This window comes from Marmota monax, unplaced genomic scaffold, assembly GCF_021218885.2.
Source record: "Marmota monax isolate L192 unplaced genomic scaffold, Marmota_monax_Labrador192_F-V1.1 WCK01_AAM20220418_F8-fsc00082, whole genome shotgun sequence".
Taxonomy (NCBI): Eukaryota; Metazoa; Chordata; class Mammalia; order Rodentia; family Sciuridae; genus Marmota; species Marmota monax.
The window spans coordinates 1122275-1144428 of record NW_026695207.1 but is presented as its reverse complement, the minus strand read 5'-3'; the positions used below and the strand labels follow the sequence as shown (position 1 = coordinate 1144428).

The window sequence follows — 22154 nt, the reverse complement described above, 5'->3', positions numbered from 1 at the left end:
TGAGACCTCATAACACAAAAAGGTTAAAAGAAAACCATTAGTGTAAATGTATCTTCATGTATTTACTTTACATGAAGACTTGATAAAGCTTACTTGAACACTTTCAAACTGGAGTTATCAGAACTATCTGTAATCTTACATAGTCACATCGTCTATTTAATGCCTATTCTAATATAATTCAGTTAGCTACATATGTGTGGCTTTTTAAAAATGTGTTTATTTTTTAAGGCCCAGAGTTGTTAGGTGCATTTAAACATTTGTTTAATAAACAGAGTTCTGCACACAAAACACAAGTCATCAGTTAAGTGCCTTGCTGGACTTCCCATATTAGAAATGCATAATGTTGCACATTTTAGGATTCACCTCATCTGCCATAGTTTCCAAGTATTTTAAAAGATAAATTATAAATGAAACATTTATACAAATCCCTAATCACCTCCATAAATCACCTAAGAATATGGCAAACACAGGGTGGAGTCTACCAATCCTAAACACCTGTTCTCAAACGACGTGGTTCTGAGTACAACTCCAAGACCATTTTTGCAATAACTAAAATTCCAATCTAGCTAGCAACTTGGGGGACCTGAAATCTCTCAAGACAGCTTGATGCATTACAGCTTAGGTCAGTGAACTATGAAGTTAAAGGTTACAAAAAGAAAGAAAATCTTCTGAAGGGAGTAAAAAATGGATATTCCCAGAGGCTGAGCTGCTCACATAGCACAAGTAAGATCTATGTCCCCTGCCCAGGGCTGTTCTCCAGGGCCCGGCACAGAGGCATCCACTTTATCTTGCAATTGTGGGAGTCATGGAGGGAGAACAAGATATGCGGGGCTCAGGAGAAAGGCCACCAACCTTTCCAGCATGAAGGAGTCATGCTCCTGGCTCCAGCCAACTGGGAGTGCCCAGCAAGCCCCGCACCCAGGGTGGGCAACCTGAAGCACTTACACGGTCTCGTTAATCTTCATGACACCAAGATGTAAATAGGTAGCAATAAGGACACTGCCATTCTCCAGGGGAAAGGGGTTTGTGCGAGAGGTTAAGAGCTCAGATTCTCAGGGTGTCTTGGCTACATAAAGGAAGCCATCACAGAGTTCCATTCTTCCCAGAAGTACAAAGCAAGATTTTGCCAAGTGGTAAATTTGGTTTGCTCTCATGGCTAAAGTCAATAAAAAATATTGACTTTGTTATTCTACTTCTTTCCCAAATGTCTTGGAATAAAAGTGGATCTTACAGATTTAAATACAATGAATCATAGTACTTTTAGGAGTAATGAATAATACGTGCATAGTACATAGATCCAGTAGATTGAATCACTCAAACTACAAAGCCATCCAAATTGGCAGTTGCAAAATGACAATAGTAAAGCTCATGCATGCTTTCCCCACTAGACCTCCGAGGAGGTCCACTCCTCTTTATTTCCTATTGGCTCTAGGATTAAAAATGAATTCTTGGGTCCCCTCTCATCCCCCTGGGGCCCATCAAGCAACCAATCACTAAGGATAACTGTATTTTCTGGGGAGCAGTGTGGACCATCACAGATGAGGTTCAATTGCAGCTTCATGTAAAGTAGTGGATCCAGCCGGCATTAAAGAAAAGGTTGAGCCATCGTGAGCATATTAACTAAAGGACTCGTTTCATCTAGAGACACTATAAAACTTAACTCTGACCTCCATTAATTATGAAAGACACAGGTGTTTTAAAATGGCAACCGTTCAGAATAACTCAATTGGTCTCTGATGAATACGACTGTAAAAATCAAAGAAAAATTCCAGGTCCTTATTTAACATGTAAGTAAAACTCTTGCTTATAAATGAGCAGCAGACAGAATAATTAAGGAAAGGAGACTTATTTTGTGAAATAAATACAGAAAAGCAAGTAACTCTATAAAAAACATTTTAACAATGGTGTAGAAAATTGTATTGCCATTTAGTAAAAAGTTTGAACCAAGGTTGATGGTGAAACAATTTGAAAGTAAAACACATGTCCTTGTAAACCATCACCCTTTGGATGAGTCTAAGGAGTGACATCAATTGAGAACTTAGTCTCTCTGTGCCTGCATCAATGTCACCTCTCTCCATCTTCCCTGTGAGTTTCCGCCCAACAGCTGTCAATATCATCAGCACAGAGTCTGAAACAGTGACATCCACAGGGTGCCCCCAAGTTTTCAGTTACCTTAGTAGACTTGAACATTAAGAAAGACTTGTGTCATTTTGCACAAGCTAAGGAGAAACAGAAACTATAGCTTTTAAGACCCAAAATGTTCTCATAAAATTATTTTAATTATCTAAGTGTAATATTTTTATATTAATAGCTTTAAGAAATATGAGGATGTAATTTGATCATGTGGGCTGTTGATGCAGATTGCCAGTCTGTCTATAATTGCTATTTCTACCAATTTTCATTATGCTGGTTTATTATGAGAAAAGGCTAAACATCTTTCGGTCATCATATACTTTTTCATATGTTTTTAAAAAGTTAAATTTTAATATTACAAAGATGCTCCAAACATCACAGCATTATATTTTAAGTAGAAAACATTTAGATCAGAGTTTTTAAAAATTCTTTCCTTTATGTGCTGATATATTTTTAAATGCAATAACAATTGTATAATTTGGTCATAATTTTATCAGATTTTTTTCAACTTTCCTCAGAAAGTAATAAATCTATGTCCTTGGGGCTAAGAATACTTTAAAATAACTGATTTTATGTTTCCTGTCCTTTATGTGTCTAGTATTTACTCTTCCCAGAACTGTCTTAATGCATTTCATTCTTCTCTCAAACCTAAAAGGGTATTTCAAACCCTTTAAAATCTTGATTACTAGAAATAAGTTTCAAAGAACAGATCAAACTTACATCAAACTGTATTATCAGTGCTCAATTAAATGCCAAGATGTTAAAGTCTCAGAAATAAATGGACAGCCTCTTATTCAGCAAGAAGATTGAAGTAACGAAGATAGATTTTTAATAGCATGCAATAATTAAACAAATGCTGTTAGCAAATCTCAGATATTAAAAAAAAACTTTCCACATAAGTATATTTAGGGCAAAAGTTATTAACAATATTGTTAATAATCACACTGTCACTTAACTTTATGGTGCTTTAAATAGTACTTGCAAATCTCTAAGTGCTTTCTGGATTATGGGTGATGATTTATTACAAAACTGAACCCTGCTTTTGTGGGTCCACTGGGCATTTAATTTGATCTTTTCCATTTTTCATTTCCTTATCTTATAACAGAAATAAGTTTTCATTTGAAAAAAAAATACCCACTGAATATTTGTATGAGTCTTTAACCTGTGATTCCCTAGGAAGAGCCACCCTTCTTAATACCTCTATGTTCAATTGTTTTCAGGGCTACTGTCAAAGGTCTTAAAATGTAGGGGTTTTCCTCAAACATCTTTAAGTAAGCAGAGAATTACAGTTAGGGCCGTCCTGACCAGTCTTATCCCAAACCTCACTGAAATCAACTTTCACCCTTGCCCAAGTCACACCATTTTGTCAAGCCATCCACCATGGTCATACCCAGCTCTGAAACACATCTCAAACCTGGCTTCTCATCTCCATGTCCCCTAAAGTGGGCTCGATTTCAGTTCTTCCCCGTCTCACCTTCACCACAATCCCTAACTGTCCTCGTATTTCCCGATTCTCCAAGCTCCAGCACATTCTGCACACCTCCAGGTGGAAGACCTGCTGGGAGCCATTAGCCAAGTAGGTATGACAATTTCCTTGCCAGCGTACCCCATGTTGCAGTGACATTGAATGTGCGTGACCTTGCTCAAGGACCAAGGCAGATTAGGGTGTTCCCGGTTTTAAGATAATCGTGTTTAGGGCGTTCCCAGTTTAGGTTCCAGGTTTAAGGTTTAAGATTATTCCTGCTGGGAATAGGGCGTATCCTGCTGCCTGAGTTCCCCTTGAGTTCTCACGGGATTCAGACAGTATATTTTGGAGATAGAAGCCCAGTGGAGGTGGATTTGTGCAGAAAACGTGGATTTTTGGGCAGAGAACGTGGATTTCCCCAGAACGTGATTGTAGACGGCTGGTGTGAGTTCGGGAATAAAGAGTTGCTGTTTGAATCTACAAGCTGTGTGGTGGCTCGTGATTGTGTGCCCAGCCAGACTGCGGCATTTGTGCCCAGCCAGACTGCGGCAAAGACCCTTGCCAATGCCAGTCTGAGTGTGCACACACAGGGCCCAGGCCTCTCCTGGCTCCTCCACACCTGTAACAGACGTTCTCCAATCTGCCGCGCAGCAGAGGACGGCAGCCTGCTAAACCAGAGTCTGGCGATTCTTGCAGAGAGTCTGACTACCACTGCCTGAGGAGAGGCTCTGCTCTTGGGGGAAACTCCCAGGCGGCTCTCACGGCCACCTGGACTGGAATCCAGGTTGAGAAGTCCAAGTCCTACATATGCTGCCCCCACCTAAGACACAGGGCCTCGTCTGCAATCACTGCCCCCTCTGCATCGCCACAGCTCACTGTGCTGAGCCCCTTCAGCTCCTCAGGAACCCAGACTTTCCCTGTGACATCTCTCTCTTGCTCCCAGGTACTTGAGGCATCTCCAAAGCCGGAGGGGAGAACACCTTGTCAATGCAGCCTCCCAGGGCCACAGACCACCAACTCTTCACTGTTGGTTTAGAGCCCTTTACTCAGGTCCTGTGAGGAACTTAACTGCAATGGTCCCTGTCACACTCACGAGGCCAGGAGACAACAGACTTTGCTGGGCAGCAGGTATTTCCTTTGATGTCTATGCCCCACCTGCTCAATACTCCATTTGCAGCTTAAAAGCAGCCATAGAGGATGGGCAAGTGGATGGATGTGACTGTGACCCAACAGAACTGCCTTCACAGAACCAGGAGCCAATTCTGAGGTCACACTTGCAAGGCCTTGCAACAGGCTACCAAGTGTTCCTTGGGCAGAGAACATGTCTCCTCTTTGTTCACCCAACACCTGAGATGCCCCCCCCCATATAAAGTAGATCAAATGAAGAGAGCCTTGAAAAAATAAGTGCATGAACTAACAAGTCCTGAAGGGCCTCTGCTGGAACCAACTGGAAGGAATTCTCAGCCCTCAGGGTCTTCAGTGCACACCAAGTACAGAGGCGGAGGCCTCCTCGCACCTTATGGGCTCATTCAGGGACTTTGGGAAACAGGGACTTTATTTACTTAGTTCTAACTAAGTAATAACTGTTCTTCTGGGCTTACCTTCTCCCAGCTCAAGCAGGGTAAAAAAAGTACAGAAATTATTTTTACACAATAATAGAAAGAAGACGATGGTTAGAAGTATTTTCCAAAAGAGATTCTGAAGACACCGATGTGTTGAAAGCATATTCCGCCAGGTCACGTTAATCCACACAGCTGGGAGCTGCAGGCAGGGGAATCTGAATTTTGAAGGAATGCCCCGTTGATCCTCTGTGCAAATAAGGATGTCTTGTAAATATTGGGAAAGGCTAGCAAAGCCGAAAGACAAAAAGGGTACTCAAAAATAGTGTGTGTGTGTGTGTGTGTGTGTGTGTGTGTCCACAGATCAGGTTAATTAATCAAATAGTCTAAATAGAATAAAGGGAGAGATGGTAAGAGGAGGAAGATAAGCATAGAAAATTTTTTTAGCTTTTACTTATTTGTTCTTTTTAGATATATGAGAAGGTAGAGTGGATTTTTGACATTATAAATACATGGAGCATATTTTATTCAATTTAGGATCCCATTCATGTGGTTGTACATGTTGTGGAGTTTCACTGCTTGTATATTCATATATGAACATAGAAAAGTCAAATTTAATTCATTCCACTGTCTTTCCTATTCCCATCCCCCCACCATTCCCTTCATTTCCCTTTGTCTAATCCACTGCACTTCTATTTGTCTCCTCCCTCCTCTTATTGTGTGTTAGCATCAACAAATCAGAAAGAACATGTGAGCTTTGTTTCTTTGGAGGGACTGGCTTATTTCACTCAGCATGATAGTGTCAAGATCCATCCATTTACCAGCAAAGGTCATAAACTCATTCTTCTTTATGGCTGAGTAATACTCCATTGTGCACACACACCACATTTCTTAATCCATTTATCTGTTGAAGAGCATCTAGGTTGGTTCCATAACTAAGCTGTTGTGAATTAAACTACTATAAAATTGGATGTGGCTGCATTACTGTAGTATGTTGATTTTAAGTCCTTTGGGAATATGCCTAGGAATGGGACAACTGGTTAAATGGTGTTTACATTCTAAGTTTTCTGAGGAATCTCCATACTGCTTTCCAGAGGGGTTGCACCAATTTGCAGTCCCACCAGCAATGCATGAGTGAACTTCCCCTCCACATCCTCCCAACATTTAGTTACTTGTATTTTTTGATAATTGCCATTCTGACTGGAGTGAGATGGAATCTCAGTGTAGTTCTAATCTGCATTTTTCTAATTGATGGTGAATAGATTTTCATTTATTTGTTGACCAATCATATTTCTTCTTCTGTGAAGTGCCTCTTCAGTTCCTTTGCCCATTTATTTATTATTTTGCTGTGTGTGTGTGTGTGTGTGTGTGTGTCTGTGTGTTTGTTTGGGGTTTTTTTGTTGTTGTTGTTGTTCAGTTTTTTGAGGTCTTTGTATATCCTCGACATTAATGCTCTGTGTTTCAGGTACAAAGGTTTTGTCCCATTCTGTAGGCTCTGGCTTCACACTTTTGATTGTTTCCTTTGCTGTGAAGAAGCTCTTGGGTTTGATACTGTCCCGTTCATTGATTTTTGATTTCACTTCTTGCACCTTAGGAGTCTTGTTGAGGAAGTCAGCTCCTAAGCCAAGGTGATGGAGGGTTGGGACTACATTTTCTTGTAGTAAGCACAGGGTCTCTGGTCTAATGCCTAGGTCCTTGATCCACTTGGAGTTAAGTTTTGTGCATGGTAAGAAGTAGGGGTCAATTTCATTCTGCTGCACATGGTTCCAGTTTTCCCAGCACCATTTGTTGAAGAGGCTGTCTTTCCTCCAGTGTATGCTTATGGCACCTTTATCTAGGATGAGGTCACTGTATTCATATGGTTCCAGTTTTCCCAGCACCATTTGTTGAAGAGGCTGTCTTTCCTCCAGTGTATGGTTATGGCACCTTTTCTAGGATGAGGTCACTGTATTCATATGGATTTGTCTCTGTGTCTTCTATTCTGTTCCATTGGCTCCCATGTCTGTTTTGGTGCCAATACCATGTTGTTTTTGTTACTCTAGCTCTTAAATATAATTTAAGATTTGTCATTGTGGTACCTCCTGCTTCACTTTTCTCACATAGGACTGCTCTGGCTATTTTGGACCTCGTGTTTTTCCAAATGAATTTCAACACTGCTTTTTCCATTTCTATGAAAAACACATGGGAACTTTAATAGGAATTGCATTTGGGGTAGTATGGCCATTTGACAACCTTGATTCTTACTGTCCAAGATCTTTCCATCTTCCAAGATCTTAGCAAAGAGAATCATAAGAGAAAACACACCTATGACCTAATGCCAGCCCTGAGAAGGAAATGGGTAGGAAGGAGAATATATTCAAACCCAAAATTGTAGGTCTGAAGAAATTTAAGGTGAGGTGGGGTGAAAAAGAGAATCAGGAAGGAGCAGCACGTCCCCTTCCCCTCACAACTGCTCTCCCTGAGCCCTAATTAAGGTACACAGAGATCGGCCCCATCATTACCTGGGGTCTCCTTCACGATGGTTTCCATTGCTTTGAGTTCACTTCCAATTGCTGATTTCCTCCCGCTCAGCCCACGCTACCTTAGTTGCGTGAACTCGACCTAACACGTCCTTCAGAGAAAAGGACCGAAGGGGGCTGCTGGCGGCAGAGCCCCTGACTTCTTGCCGTTCTCCAGCTCTTCCTTTAACTACATATTCTTTCCAACAGTTACTTCTACCAAAAAACTCTGATGTGAAGCTAGGAATTACAGCGACCAAAAGGAGTAAGAAAGTGTTGCCTGATTTTAGAAAAACAGAGTTGTATATGAAGTTAAAATTTAGTCCCCACAGCAAAGACATTTTGAAAGAAAGAACTTGCTTAATTAAATGGAAGGCTGGCCATTAATTCAGTATGATCTTAAGAGGCACAGGCTTTGTCAGAGCAACAGATGGGAGGCCCCTGGGTTGCAGAGGAGGCAGTGCCCTGGGTTTCTAGCAAGCAGACTGACACCCCACTCAGTGAGACTGTGAAGGGAAGCTGTAACTCAACCCATCAGGGACCACCAACTACCTCTAGCTAACCTCGGACTAGGAGCCTTCTACTTTAACTAACAGAAGGCATCTACTTTATCCTGCTTCCCGGAAGAAGGATTCCATCCTCCCCCAACCCCTCCAGCCCTGGAAGAGCTGACCTGCTTGTGGTCTTGTGGTCAATGCCTGATTCATGAATCATGGAAAGCTCAAATAAACTTGTTAAAATTTTAATGTGCTTGAGTTTATCTTTCAGCAGTTCTGAACACGTAAAGCCAATTCAGCACCCGCATAGCAAAGCATGTTAATCTTTCCTTTTTTATCCTTAGTTTTGCAGAGTCAAAACATGAGCAAAACAAATGATTCAGAATGTATACCAAAATGTCGCAACCAGTTTGCTGTGATTGGAAAGATCAAGCTCTGGCTTGGAAGCCCTCAGATTTTAATTCTTTCTTTTTCTTTCATTGCAATAAGCACGCTGACCAGGAATCTATACTATATGTTGTACAGGTATATAATAGAAATATCTTCTGTTCTGGTATCCAGAAGTGGCCTCTTGACTGGAACAGTGAATTCAGGGATTCTGTGAAGCTGGGGATGTAGCTGGTCCTCCACCTGCTCAGGTGTCAGGAGGACTCATGCATTCCCGTAAGTTTTCCCTTGGTATCTTTATAATATTACCATTTCATGATATGGCTTTGATAGATGTAAAATCAAACAGTCCCAAGGATAAAGTCCTTAGATATCACATTAGTTACGGTCAGTACCAGACCCAAGCGCTGAGCCTGCGGGTCTCAGTCCCACCAGCTTCCTCGTGGCAGATGGTTGGGCTATGTGGACTCCTCAGGCTTGTGAGAACTAACAGGAGGACCCTCTACTAAAACACCACATGTTGCAAAGGGGCCTTACACCGAAGCTGGTAGGAAAAGAGTAAGAGCATCAGAAACAAAGTTACCTGCAGAAAATAACTAATAGTGCAAGAAACCAATACGACCGAAAAAAACGGTCATTTTCAAAATGGAGATTGACATTAAGAAGTGTTTTTTCAAGCCTCACCTTGAAGAAAAGTATCTGAATGAGCACAAGTGGGCGTCAGCACCTTCCCCGCGGCTCAGAGGCAAAGATCCGTGCCGTGGCTGTTTTCCGTCACACTGTGTGGCTTTTTGTGGTGCATATCAGAGTGACTTGGAATGGAATCACTTGTCACCCTTAGGATGAACCTGAAATGCTACAGATCAACTCACTTGGGAATAAAAATGTTATCACCCTCTCTGACATCTGTTGCTACAATTCTATCTACAGCAAAATGTAGACTCTTACCCAATTGGTGGAGCATTAGTACTGTCAGTACTTTCATAATTATCAAAACTAAAATTCTAAGCTATAACACATTCTTTCTCTTTGAATTTTTTTTTCATTATACCATGGAAACTGATTTCAGGAGGTTTTGTGATGAAAAAGTAGACAGGAATATTATCCCAGGAATAGAAACAAATAGAAATCAAATAATATGGGGAAAAAACTGGACACACTAACTATATTTAACTCTGATTATTTCTGAAACTCTTTTCCTTATGCTGTATTGTATTTTCCACATTTTCTAAAAGAAAGATGCCTGTTTAATCATTGAAAATACACAGAATATTAATTTCAAAGAGGCTGCATTAAAACAGAATATGAAGGTCAATGCATTTACCCTGATATGAAAGTGAGCATGCACCCTGGAAATGGCAAATTCACGAGTCCTTCTAGAAACTGCATGAATTCCAATTCAAGTAACTTCTGGTGCTACATAACCACAGATCTCTTTAAGAGAAGTTTTTCTTTTGCAGCACAATGAACTCCCTTTATAAAAGAGTGCAAAGAATCTTTGGCTGAATTCAATTTCAGGGACATAAAGTATCAGTGGTATAAAGTGAAACCATCCAATAAACGGTTTCTCAATACCTGGTGGTAACTATGGGGAAAAAAAAGGATCATTCTACTTTTCTGCAGTTCATATTTTTAAGCCATTGCTGATTTCTGAAATACACACCTGTTATCTAAACTTCTTTTGCTAGGTCAAACCTTCCCAAACAGGAATCTGAGGGCTGGGTTATTTTTAAAGTTTTACAACTGGTTCATACTCCCTCTCAAACTTTCTGAACCTAATCCCACCAAATTTCCTCGGTGACATTTCTATTCTCTTCCTTCAGCCGTCTCTGCCTGAAATGTAACCGTATGTGCACACTAATGCACACAGCTCCCCGGGGCTCTCCAGGTCCTGCTGCCTTCCCGGGGCCTGCTGACGTGGTGATCATTTGTCACGGATTATTTCACTTAATCCTCACAACAGCTGAAAGGGGTGGAAATTATCATATCAAGTTTAAAGATGGGAAAATTGTGCTCTGGATCTGGCTCAGGATGGCTCTGTGAGGCAAGCAGGGTCCCTCCTTTCTTTCTGTCATCTGCCAAGTAGTCACAATGCAACACACACTATTTGCCAGACACGTGGGTTATTCATAGGATTAAAATCGCTTATTCCTCATCTGAAGTTCAGTTCAGCTGGGCATCCTGCATTCTGAATGGGTGGTTTCTGGCAACCCCACGTGTTCCTGGCCACTACACCATACTGCATGCTAGGGTGACTCGGGGGTTGGTACAATTCCTCCCAACACGGATGAGCTGGCACCATGGTGATATGAGATGGCAGTCCCCAGAGGTACTTGGATGGAGACCTCCAGGGACAAGTCTCCCTTGGGAACAATTCCCAGTTGCTGTTGTAGCCAAGGCAGGCACATAAGACAGTCCTTCACAATCCCCAAATTTATTCAGTGGCTTCCTATATCCCTTGAGAGAATCTTTGTCACTGATTAAAAGCCAACCACTGGCAGAGTATGGAGTGCTGATCTGTTCACAAGGGGACCTCCAGAGACCATGGACAGTGTTTTGAGCCACACTAATGAAAAAGCCTTTCCAAAGTTCTTTACAAATGAATGAGGGATGCAAGACTCAGCACTGCTAGTTGGGCTCACATTTGTTCCTGCTTCCTGAGTAGAGGGCCTCTTACCCTTGACTTGGGGCCAGAGCTTATTTTCCTTAAAGGCAGGCTTTGGGGTACAGAGCCTGAAACTCCCTCATGACCATACCCCAATGTAGGCATTTGGAATAAATAGACCACACTCTCAGCCCTCTTGCTCCTGTGTTCCCTAGATGAGAAAAGAGCACATAAAAGTCAAATCCTAGAAATAAATATGTTGAACCAACAGAGATCTTTGCGTTTCCACAAGGAGGAAGAAACAAAGAATTGGCACATCCCTTTCTGTCCAGGTAGGAGGTGACAGCTGTCAGGATATGATGTGATGCCCTGAAAGAAGTACAGTGACAAAGTGGATGCCTGGTGTGTCAACGGGGCCATCCTATGCAGGATGTGGCAGCTCAGGATCAGTGCAGGGTCTTGAGCCGGGTCCTCACTATGAGGAGGAATTTCCAAAGCAGAAAATTTGGGGTGGGAGTGGGTGGGTACCTAGTATTCCAAAAATATAAAACAAGGTCACCAAATTTCAGAATCAAGAAAGACCATGTTCTATAGCCATGGGAAACCTAAATCATTCCACATGCCTGGACTACATGAGAATGACGAGATGAGACTTTAAGGGACATGGGACCACAGGGTGGACTACCCACAGAGCTTCTGCAGGCAGGCATTTAGAAAACATGCTATGTTGTAGCATGCAGAAAGAAGAGAGCTTCTCGAGACTGAGAGACCCATTTATAACCCTTGCAATACACCCAGACTGTGGTTTGGTGAAGTCAGCTTTGAAAATCCTGGCAGAGTAAACCAAGCAATCCTGTCCAGGTTCATGGTCTCCCCACAACCATCCAAAGAGATGAGGACCACTGTCCAGTGCATGAAGTAAGCCAACCTGTGTCTATTTAGTGAAAGTTGGGGACTATAAGATCTGAGAGCAAACGCAACGATTCAGAAATTTCTCAGCATTTATCACAAATACCCTGAGGGTACCCTGGATTTAGTTTTACTCAGGTCAGTGTGGGAGCTGTTCGACCTCTGTAGCTATAAAACGTATACTGCATAATCTAAAAACTTGGCTGAAAAGATACATCCATTCCAGTGCCGTACAGACTTCTTAAGATGTCAGTAGAATCCAAATCTGCACATTGCCTTCTCAAGTTTAATGTTCATTTTCCTAAGAGATAGACGTAACCTGTTGTAGGTATATCATCCTCAAATTATACTGACATAGATAACTGGATGTGGGGTCCATGCACATCTTCTAAGGAGGTGATAGCAAATATGAGGGAAAGAGCTCAAAATCTGTTGATGTGTCAGTGGCCTCACCCTCCAGCTGTATGCAGGTGTTGACCTGGATACAGGAGCACACACTTCCTTAAGGGGCAATGAGAGTGACAATTTCCTTGAATTCTTAATGTACTGATAAAGGTCTGATCAAGGTCATCAAGAAAGGTCATGAGGGACCTCGTGGCATGCTCATAGGCATTTTGACCTCTGAAATTCTGCAGAATAATGTAGTGATGAATTAAGAACATGGTTTCTGCAGCCAAACCGCCTGGGTGTAAAACGGGGCTCCATTTTTTTTAAGGCACATGCAAAATTACAACATCTTTCTCTGCTCTCTGCCTCAGTTTCCTCATCTCTACAGTAGGGAGGTTGACACCACCCCCTCTCAGGTTAGGTGGGAGGAACAGAGGAGTTAATCTGGGGAAACCAGGTCTGAGACACACAGGGAGGGTCCAGTCAACACGTGAGATGAGGAGCACACCCCTGCTCACACTAGCAGGGCATTCCATGACACTCACCCTGCGCAGCAGCATCGTGAGATGAAATCACCTTAAACAGCGCTCTTCAGTTTCAGCAAAGAGACTCACATATAACTCACACAGATGCAAAGTGAAGTCCATAGATTAACTTTGGTGGCAAAACATAACATCTCTCACCTTGCTCCTACAACAAGTTCTTTCTGTCCTGGGTCAAATGTTAACTGCGAGAAATCCACAGCATTCTTCGCTCTGAACTCCCGTAACCAGGGGCCAATTTCTAAATAGGAAAAAAATAAATACATAAAAAGATAAAAATGAATGATTCTTCCTCTGGGGACCACAGAGAGGGCACAGCAGAAGCAAGCATTACATTCCAGGGAGGACTGGGGAGTCTCATGTGATGTGATCATTTAGGGGCCACTGGAGGTTTCCCCAGGATGTCACATGACCCACACTGGGAATGTGTGAAACACAGAGGGTGAACACCCGGGAAAGAGGAAAGCAAGACATCCAGGCATGGTAGTGATTTACAGGCCAGATGTGCGTTTTCTGGGCCTGGTAGAAAATAACCCAGCATTCATAGGATTCAGCAGAGGGATGCAGACTGCAAACAAGACCATTTCCTGTGCCACTTCCCTGGAAAGGGCTGAAGACTTTGCAAAATCACAAAAGCCCCCCTTCAGAGCAAGGACAAAGCACAGGGGCACCATTTGCCTTCTTTCAAATTAGGCCTTCCATTTCCCTGTCCCTGGGGTTTCTATTTTGGCCCCACAATTAGACTTGTTAAACACATTCAGTCCTTTCTACATGAGAAATCCACAGTTACTTCTAGACCTCATTTGCATTTTTTCTAAGGGAAATCAGGAAATAGCCACTCCACAGAGACAGGTTTTTTACAAGCACTGTTAACTCCTATTAGAAAGCATCCAGCCCAGAGTCTGATTATTATAAAATGACTTGAAGAGGAATAGAATGCTGCTTCATGTGTCATTTCTGCAACTTTCAGGAACTCATTTTTGGCACTGAAAAATATGCGGTGAGTTGCTTGCGGTGAGTTGCTGGTCAGTTTGGGATGCCTTCTCCTTATCCTGTCAACCAACCATGCTACGCGATGGTCTTATTTTCTTTTTCTTCTCATATGCAGTACTTGGATGATATCACCCTGACTAAACAGGCATGTGACAGCTGTCAAATCAATAAAGTTATTTGCTTGAGGGAAGTGATTAATCTCCTTCAACAAACACTGAGACTAAAAACAAATCTGATATGGAAATATGCCCATGTCCTATAATATCCTATAGAAATGTCCTTGTGGATGAGAATGAGATGGATTATTTTTGAGGAAAGGCTCTGTATAATAAATGTGTCTTTTGTCTCTACTATTAGTTATTGGGGGAAAAAGTGGTATACACCGGAAGTTCTTTTCTGATTACAGGAAACCAGGGCTGTGCTAGAGAGAAAAAAGAGACCTGCGATTGGCATTTGAAATTTTAATGTGTATGACATCTTGATATTTTTTAGTATTTTATATAAATTTCTTCATTTTTATAGGCAACTCAATGAAATCAAAACACTTAGAGTGAAGTATTACAAGGCACTGGAGCAATACAAAGTTATCAATAAATAATCCTTCCAAGAACTTATATTCAATTAGAGAAAAAGAACTAAGATCTTCCTCAACCATGTTTATGTAAATGCAATGTACTCATATTTTAGTACATGCATTTTTTATTAAAAACACCCAAGGAAACTGTATAAAACGTACATGAATTATTCAAAATATAGAAAGGTGAGATGGTTGAAAGCTTAGGTAAAAGGAAAGATTTGATTAGAGACTTAGGATAAATGTCCTAATAGGCAATGGGAAGAGCAGCATGGTAGCCTTGTTGCCTTCTCTGGCCCTACCTGGAATTGCTCCACCAATTGCTCCATCCCTGAGAAAGAGGGAGCCTTAGGCTCGCAGGTCTGTGTGGTTCACTGTGATGCCTGCAGCACTAAGAACAGAACCTCGGATTCGAGGGGGAATCATAAATGGGTCAAACGCAAGAGTAGGAATGAGTATGTGAATTAAAGAGTGGAAGAATTAAAAAGGAAATGAACGAGGAAAGGAAGGGAGCAGAGAAAAGAAAATAGTAGCTCATGAAACTGCTAGGAAAGGGGACTGAAAAGAAAATTGAAATATAAACTACAGAAAAATACATTTACAGGTTTAAAAGTTTGGACTTGATCTCATATATGATAATAGCAAAGCACTGAAATTTTTCAAGTAAGCACTTAGCCCATTAAATTATAAATCCTAGGAATATGAATGGGTCACTGATAAACAGGGTGGTTTGGGAAAAGTAGTAAATGAAGACAAGAATATTAGATTAAAAAATGAAAAACCATACAATTTAGGCAGTGGCTAAGAAAATGGAAAAGGAAGATGTTCTGGGAAGGTCTGATTAGCCAGATCACTGATTATAGGTCAACTCAAGGAGAATAAGTTAAAGAAAACAAAAATGCTTTGAAGATTTTTACATAAAGAAGACAGGAATGACTAAGACACAGATGTCACAAGATAAGGCTGGTTCTAGCGAGAAACTGGATGCAAGTATAATTATGAGAGTATGACAAAAAAAAATTCCAATGGGAACAAGTTGGTCCCAGAGCCATTATTGAACATCACGAAGACCTAGAAGAGTCCATAAAAATGTTCAAGGTCAAGAGCTTCATCATTCAAATGGGAAACCCATGGCTAAGGAGCATGTGGGTATAAAAAAACCATACAAGTTAGGCAGTGGGAAAATGAGCCTCATAAAAAGATAAAAGACTACGAAATATCAGAAAACAGCTTGTTTCCCATGCACACATCTGTCCTTTTAGTTACAAGAATTTAAAAAGTGACCAATAGGAACCAGGATGAAGAGAGAGCATTCAGGTTTTTGTTCCTATCATGAACATTCAGAAATAGCCTCAAGTCATGAAAGGAATCATGTCTAGAGGGGGAAAATGAGTTAAAGCACACCATTCTATCAATATTGTTTGATTTTACATACTTAAAATTCTAATGCGTTTTCCCAATAAAAACGTTGTATTTTTACAGTCAATACTCAACAAAGGTAGGTAATCTATAGAACATCTTTTTTACTTTCTATTATATTCCTCTGGAAGGACAACCTATCTCAGTTTTGCAGAGAGCACATGGCCTTCGGTCATGGACACCTTGAGAGCCCTGGCAGAGCTTCAGCCCCAAACCACCTCTGACAATGTGCCTGCAGGATGCCTTTTCCTCTCAATGTCCCTGGAAGTTAGTCACATCTTGCTGTGCTCTCTCCTTGGACTCCAGGCCTCCAACTTCACATCAGTCCCACCTCTTCTCTCCTTTCAATCCCTTTCCTAAATTCCCTATTTTTCTAACATTTCCATGTTACATTTCCCCTCTGCTTATCAGTATATGCATATCTCCCCCATTTAAAAAAAACTTTCAAAATACATTTTAGTACATGCATTTTTTTCTATTAAAAACACCCAAGCAAACTGTATAAAAAATTCTTTAAGTACAGTATATATAAAAATAAAGATAATGAGCTCAGTTTTACACGTAACTTTGGCCAAATTCCTAAGGAATATATCATCTTAACTAGACACCAGTTATTTAACGTATCAAGATAAAAGGTCCCAAGTCACTCTGAGGTTCTGATTATCTTGATATCCTTGAAAGTGTGTGTGCACATATATACACATACACATGTGCACCTCTCTCTTTCTCTCGATTTCATATAGGATGGGGCTCACCCCCCAAAAAGGTTTGTTGAATAAGCTAAACATTAGAAAATTCACTGGTACAACTCCTCATCAGATGTCAATAATAGCAATAAGAAGTTATTGCTAAGGAATCAGAAAGTGAACAGTTATAAAAACAGAAGAACTAAATGAGTTAAGGTCAAGTAAGGCAAGAGAAGAGAGAATCAAAACACTGGGCAGTTGTTGATATTAAGCACACTGGTTGCCAAAGAGAGACTGGGGGAGGGGGAAGGGGAGAAGCCCACAACTCATGGTAAACTGGGGAGATACAGGTTTTAAAAGAACTAATACGCTCATTGCCCCTTCCTCCTGCCCCGTCTTCTCGCTCTTCTGATACTGCTGAGATAATCATACGATGAAATAGAACTTAAATACAGCAGTCAATATGACCCTTGCTTGGAAATTCCTGCAAATTCCGTTGGATACTTTGTAGATAATTTGTAACATTGATATTAACCATTCCACATGATTCAATTTTTACAAAAACATGATTATTGAAATATAGTCTCTGTGATTCTGGTAATGATTTTTCTACCAAAAAATTAGGTGCTTTGATTCATATTCGTCTTCTCTTACTACAACATAAGCTACTACATGATCGTTTTGTCAATATTTTATCAAATGTGTAATGATTTGATTTTTAAAAGAACCCAGTCTTACATTTTTCAAGAAAAATTATTTTATCAACATGACTCAGTATTAATAAAGTTACTCTAAAATTATTGGCAAATATAAACTATCGTCCAAGTAGACAGATGCTGGTTAGTTTCCCCCTCCCACACTCCCCCAAAGGGAGGGAGGGTGGGGAGGGGAGAGAGAGAGAGAAGAAAAATGGCAGTAAAAACATTAAAAAACATTAAAAAAAAAAAGCAAACAAAGTCAGCACTCTAAAAGATTGCCAAGGTAATGAGGTTTGCAAGCCAAGGAACCCTTTGGAAGGAAACCTCTTAAAAAAGGATCACAAAGAGACTCTGCTTCTGAAGAGCAGCGCTCACCCCACCCGCAAGGCCCTCCCAACACTGGTGGAGGGTGCTCCTCATGCTGAGGCCTGCAGCTCCACTGCAGCCAGCTTGACTTGTGGGTAAACAGGAGTGGGAAACCTCCCAGGTGGAACGCAGGGGTGGCCCCAGGGAGCCCGTTCCATTGCTTGCTCCTTCTCATGTCTGTTGATTAAGAAGCTGAGAAAGCAGCATTTCAAAGCCTTCCTGGGGACTTGAAATCCACTTTGAGAACTGAGTCCCAGGGTGAACTAGGTGAGGCCAGAAGACAGCAGGTAAAGATTGCTGAGAAGCCATGGAAGCCGAGACAGTAACGGACACCAAGAGGACAAGACCCAGAGGTGCAAACACAGCCTCTCCCAATTCTCATTGTTACATAATCACCTTCATCTGCACATAATACTAAGGTATAAAAATATTATCGTTAATAATACGACGATCAGTAAAGCAGCTCAAGTAGCTATATTTAAATCATGTATGAGTTTTGCTAATTGTTATCTTACGTATTTTGTTCATATTAATTTCTGCATTTCTCACACTTGCCCTGTGATGAGTAAGGAAACTGAGGCAGAAAACAAGAAGGTGTTGCAAAGATCAGTAGCTAGTACAATAAAAACTCAAACTGCTTAGTTTTTCTTTTCCATTTTTTTTTTGAACAATTATGTTATATTATTAGAAATCTAGTTTTCTGCTTTATTTTATTTTATTTCATTTTGGCACTGGAGATGGACCCAGGGGTACTCAACCACTGAGCCACATCTCCAGCCTTTTTTTTTTTTTTTTTTTTGAGTCAGAGTCTTGCAAGTTGCTGAGGGTCATTCTAAGTTACCCAGACTGGCCTCCAACTTGTGATCCTCCTGCCTCAGTCTCCCGAGCTGCTGGGTTTACTCGTGTGCACCACCAGGCCTGGTTAAAATCGAGTTTCCTATGCAGCACATTTGGAAGGTAACGGGAAGAAAAAAAAAAATCAACAACCTAGTCATTTTGAAAGTGAGTTCATTCCTGTTGATACATCATTAAACAAAATTGCTACCCACCCAGGTTTTCAACAGCAGACTAGAGAAAGTGAAAGCAGAAAGCTGGGCTCCCAAGGCCAGTGACCTCATCAACCTGCACAAGCAGTGTCTACTGTTTTTGCTGTTGGTATTACTAATGACAACGTCACTCTCAAGAGCTACAGAAAGAAGCGTATGACACACTACCAAGGTTTTAGGTCCCAAGTGTGTCTTTTAAGCATAGAGGAAGGAAATGAGCACCATGTGCTGATTTGCTTTACTGAAGAACATTCTAGAATGAGGAGGGGGGGGTTGTATGAGAAGAATGGAACGACTGGTTCTAACAGTGGGAAAAGAGCCGACACTGTCCTGAGAACGCAAGACCTGGGGGTCGTGGCTTGCACATTGGTCGGCAGGGCAGAAGGTGGTCTGTACAGTGGACTCCAAAAACCATTTGGAAGTTCTCCTTTGGTGGCCTCTTACCAGCCTGGGAGAAGAACCATCTTACCTCAAAGAGAGCTATGACCCTTTAAAGTCGCCTGTGCCTCCTTTCTATGGGCTTTGATTTCAGCTTCAGTGCATGACATGAACCATCCTGTCAATGCAACCTGAGCTAAAACCAGGATTCAAACACCAGGGAGAGGAGTCTCAAGCCTTAAGAGGCAAACAGCAGAGCAGGCCTGCACTGGCCGACACCACTGCGTCTGCCTGCTACACCTCTCCTCACAGACAGCTTTTCCAAACCTGTCTTGCCAACAGTCACTGAGAAAAGGCCACACTCACCTGGTGCACTAAGTCAGCAGCAACCCCTGCCAAGTCCCACCCCTAAAATAGATATGCAGGGCCCTCGGCCTCCTGAGTATGCTCCAGCGTTCTTTCAGGGATCACACTAGATCTCAGTCTCAAAACTTCATGTTTGTCTAATGGCAAACCAGTACAAAAGATTTCATCAGGAACTGAACACATACATGCCCTGTAAATATGTGTGTGAAAAAAAGCATGTAACACAGTAGACGCATCCCTCAGTACACTTTATTTACTGTCTATATTTTCAGTACTTATTTAGTTTCAGGAACTGTACGAGGTGCTTTTACTTATTAACCACTGTCTTCATAACATCTTTACAATCATGTAAAGCTAGAGTCATAATTTTTGTTGTATAAATTAAGAGAAGACCTGAGATTTTGATAAGCTAAACATCCTGAGACAGGTCACATAAGTGGCAAATAGCTACACTGAAATTTAAACTCAGGCGAGGATTAAGACAACATATTTCCATAAGGTCTGAGTTAATAATCAAATTTTCCAAGGAACATATAAAGTACATGAATCCTTTGCACCTAGGAACATATCAGCATAGATTAATTTATCAGAAACGGTGGATGTCACCCACCAAATGAAACAGAGTTGGAAATGAAGGAAGGTGCACATTGCCAGACAGGGGATGGGGATGCTCCAGCCCAGGGTGTCCACAGGGCAGGTTACACTAGGAAGGAGGAGGGTCCTGAAAAACAGGAAGAAACCAGGATCCAACACAGGCAGGCAGCAGTCCCAGGTTAGGACATCTCAACAGTGGAAAATTCATCTTCATCATAAGTTTTTTCCAAGACAAGTCCAGGTTACATCAGTTAATTCAAAAATATGCAGACATGCTGTACCTTGCTTTAGTTTTATAGAAAGATTAGAAACTATTAGGTCTTTTTTTTTTCAAATGTATGGTCCACAATGATTTTCAATAAATCTACTACCTAGGAGTAGGTAGAATTCAAGTAGGCTATGGCAGGACATGTCCCCTCTCAAGTGCGGCCTGTGATTTTAGAATTCTCAAATATGGACAGAAAAGTTCCATGATCAACCCAAGGTCACACACTGATGGGTAGAAAGGTGGAAAAATCACCATCCTATGACTCCTTTGCCAATTTACCTTCTTCCCCATCCCTAGACTATCCAAGTAGGAATACTATAGGGTATTCCCTGACAGATTTATCTGAACACATAAAACATTAGAAATAGTAAAGTTTAAGGAATCAAAATTGTCTACATATCTAGAGATGTATACAAATACAGATATGTAAATATAGGCATCAATATGCTCAACCAAATATACACCTATGTGCATGCATATATGCATGTTTGCATAGTGTATATTTGGAGACTTTTTATGCATGTATATTATACATTCTAAAGACTATAGTAGAGACTCAAGAATGGTCTCAAACAATTGCTATAAAAAAATGATCAGAAGGGCATGGTGGTGCACACCTGTAAATCCAGTGACTTGGGAGGCTGAGGCAGGAGGATCGGGAGTTCAAAGCTAGCCACAGCAACTAGTGAGGGCCCGAGTAACACAGCAAGACCCTATGTCAAAATAAAAAATGAAAAGGACTGGGGATGTAGCTCAGTGTCTAGCACCTCCAGGTTCAATCCCTGGTAATAAAAAACAGTTAGTAACTAAAGGCTGCTTTGGGGCAAGCAGATAGCAGGTTCCTGCCCTGAGGGGATTCTATGTGACTTAAAACTGTCATCTCTCAAAGTTAGATTATCTCAGGATCATATGACACAACTAAATTATTGGGCTCATAATTCTCCTGGGTATGCATTTTAAAAGAAGTCTTTAGCATTTCAAAGAAAAAAAAATCAACTCTTATCCAACTGAAACACACTACCTTTTTGAAATAAGGGTTCATTCGGGAATTCCACTATCACCCCAAGTTTTCATTTGTTTTCCTAAGTGTCTGGCAATACCATAAATACCTGTCATATCTCAGGATTTAAGTGTCAGTGTTAGATGAGGTCCAGACTCCTCTGATCCACATGGTTTTAAGTTATTCAAGCTTCCCTCTGACACACCTGGACACTAAGGAAGAGACACTAATCCACAGCTATCAGTAAGCTGAGTTCAAATTCCGCCTTGAAGGTAGGAGTTGCCTTCCCTTTTGCTTGTGTATTTAAGATCCTGGTACCTTTGTGTTAGTCAGTTTTCTGAAACTATAACAAAATATCCAAAAAGCAATTTACAAGGAGGAAAGCTTTATTTTGGCTCATGATGTAAGTGATTTTGGTCCACATTGGTTAGGGTCCATTGTTTTAAGGCCTGTAAGGAGGCAGAACATCATGGCAGGGAAGGTGGGGGAGAGCAAAGCTGTTCTCAGGGTAGTCAGGAAGCAGAGAAAGAATACAGGGGCCAGGGGCCCAATACCCTTTTAAGGGGCTCCCCCAGTCAGTCATCTCACTTCCTTCCAATAAGCTTTGCTTCTTAATGGTTCCTCCAGCTCCCAATAACACCATCAGCTGGGTCCAAACCTTCAACACAGGGGCCTTTTGAGGACACTTAAGATCCAAATGATAACTCTTGCTGGTTCCTTGAACTCTCTGCATCAATTAATTAGGATAAAAACCAAGGTAATCAATGGCTGGTTTTTATTGCTG

At 41.2% G+C, this 22154-nt stretch overlaps 1 protein-coding gene across 7 annotated transcripts in view; it reads right to left on the bottom strand.

The window, feature by feature from the left end:
- Sema5a (semaphorin 5A) overlaps positions 1-22154 on the bottom strand; it is a 451060-nt gene that overhangs the window by 231080 nt on the left and 197826 nt on the right. For all 7 annotated transcript variants that reach the window (XM_046430338.2, XM_058574513.1, XM_058574512.1 and 4 more), the window contains one exon: positions 13124-13223. In XM_046430338.2, the coding sequence (XP_046286294.1) occupies positions 13124-13223 (100 nt within the window). The remainder of the gene's footprint in view (positions 1-13123; positions 13224-22154) is intronic.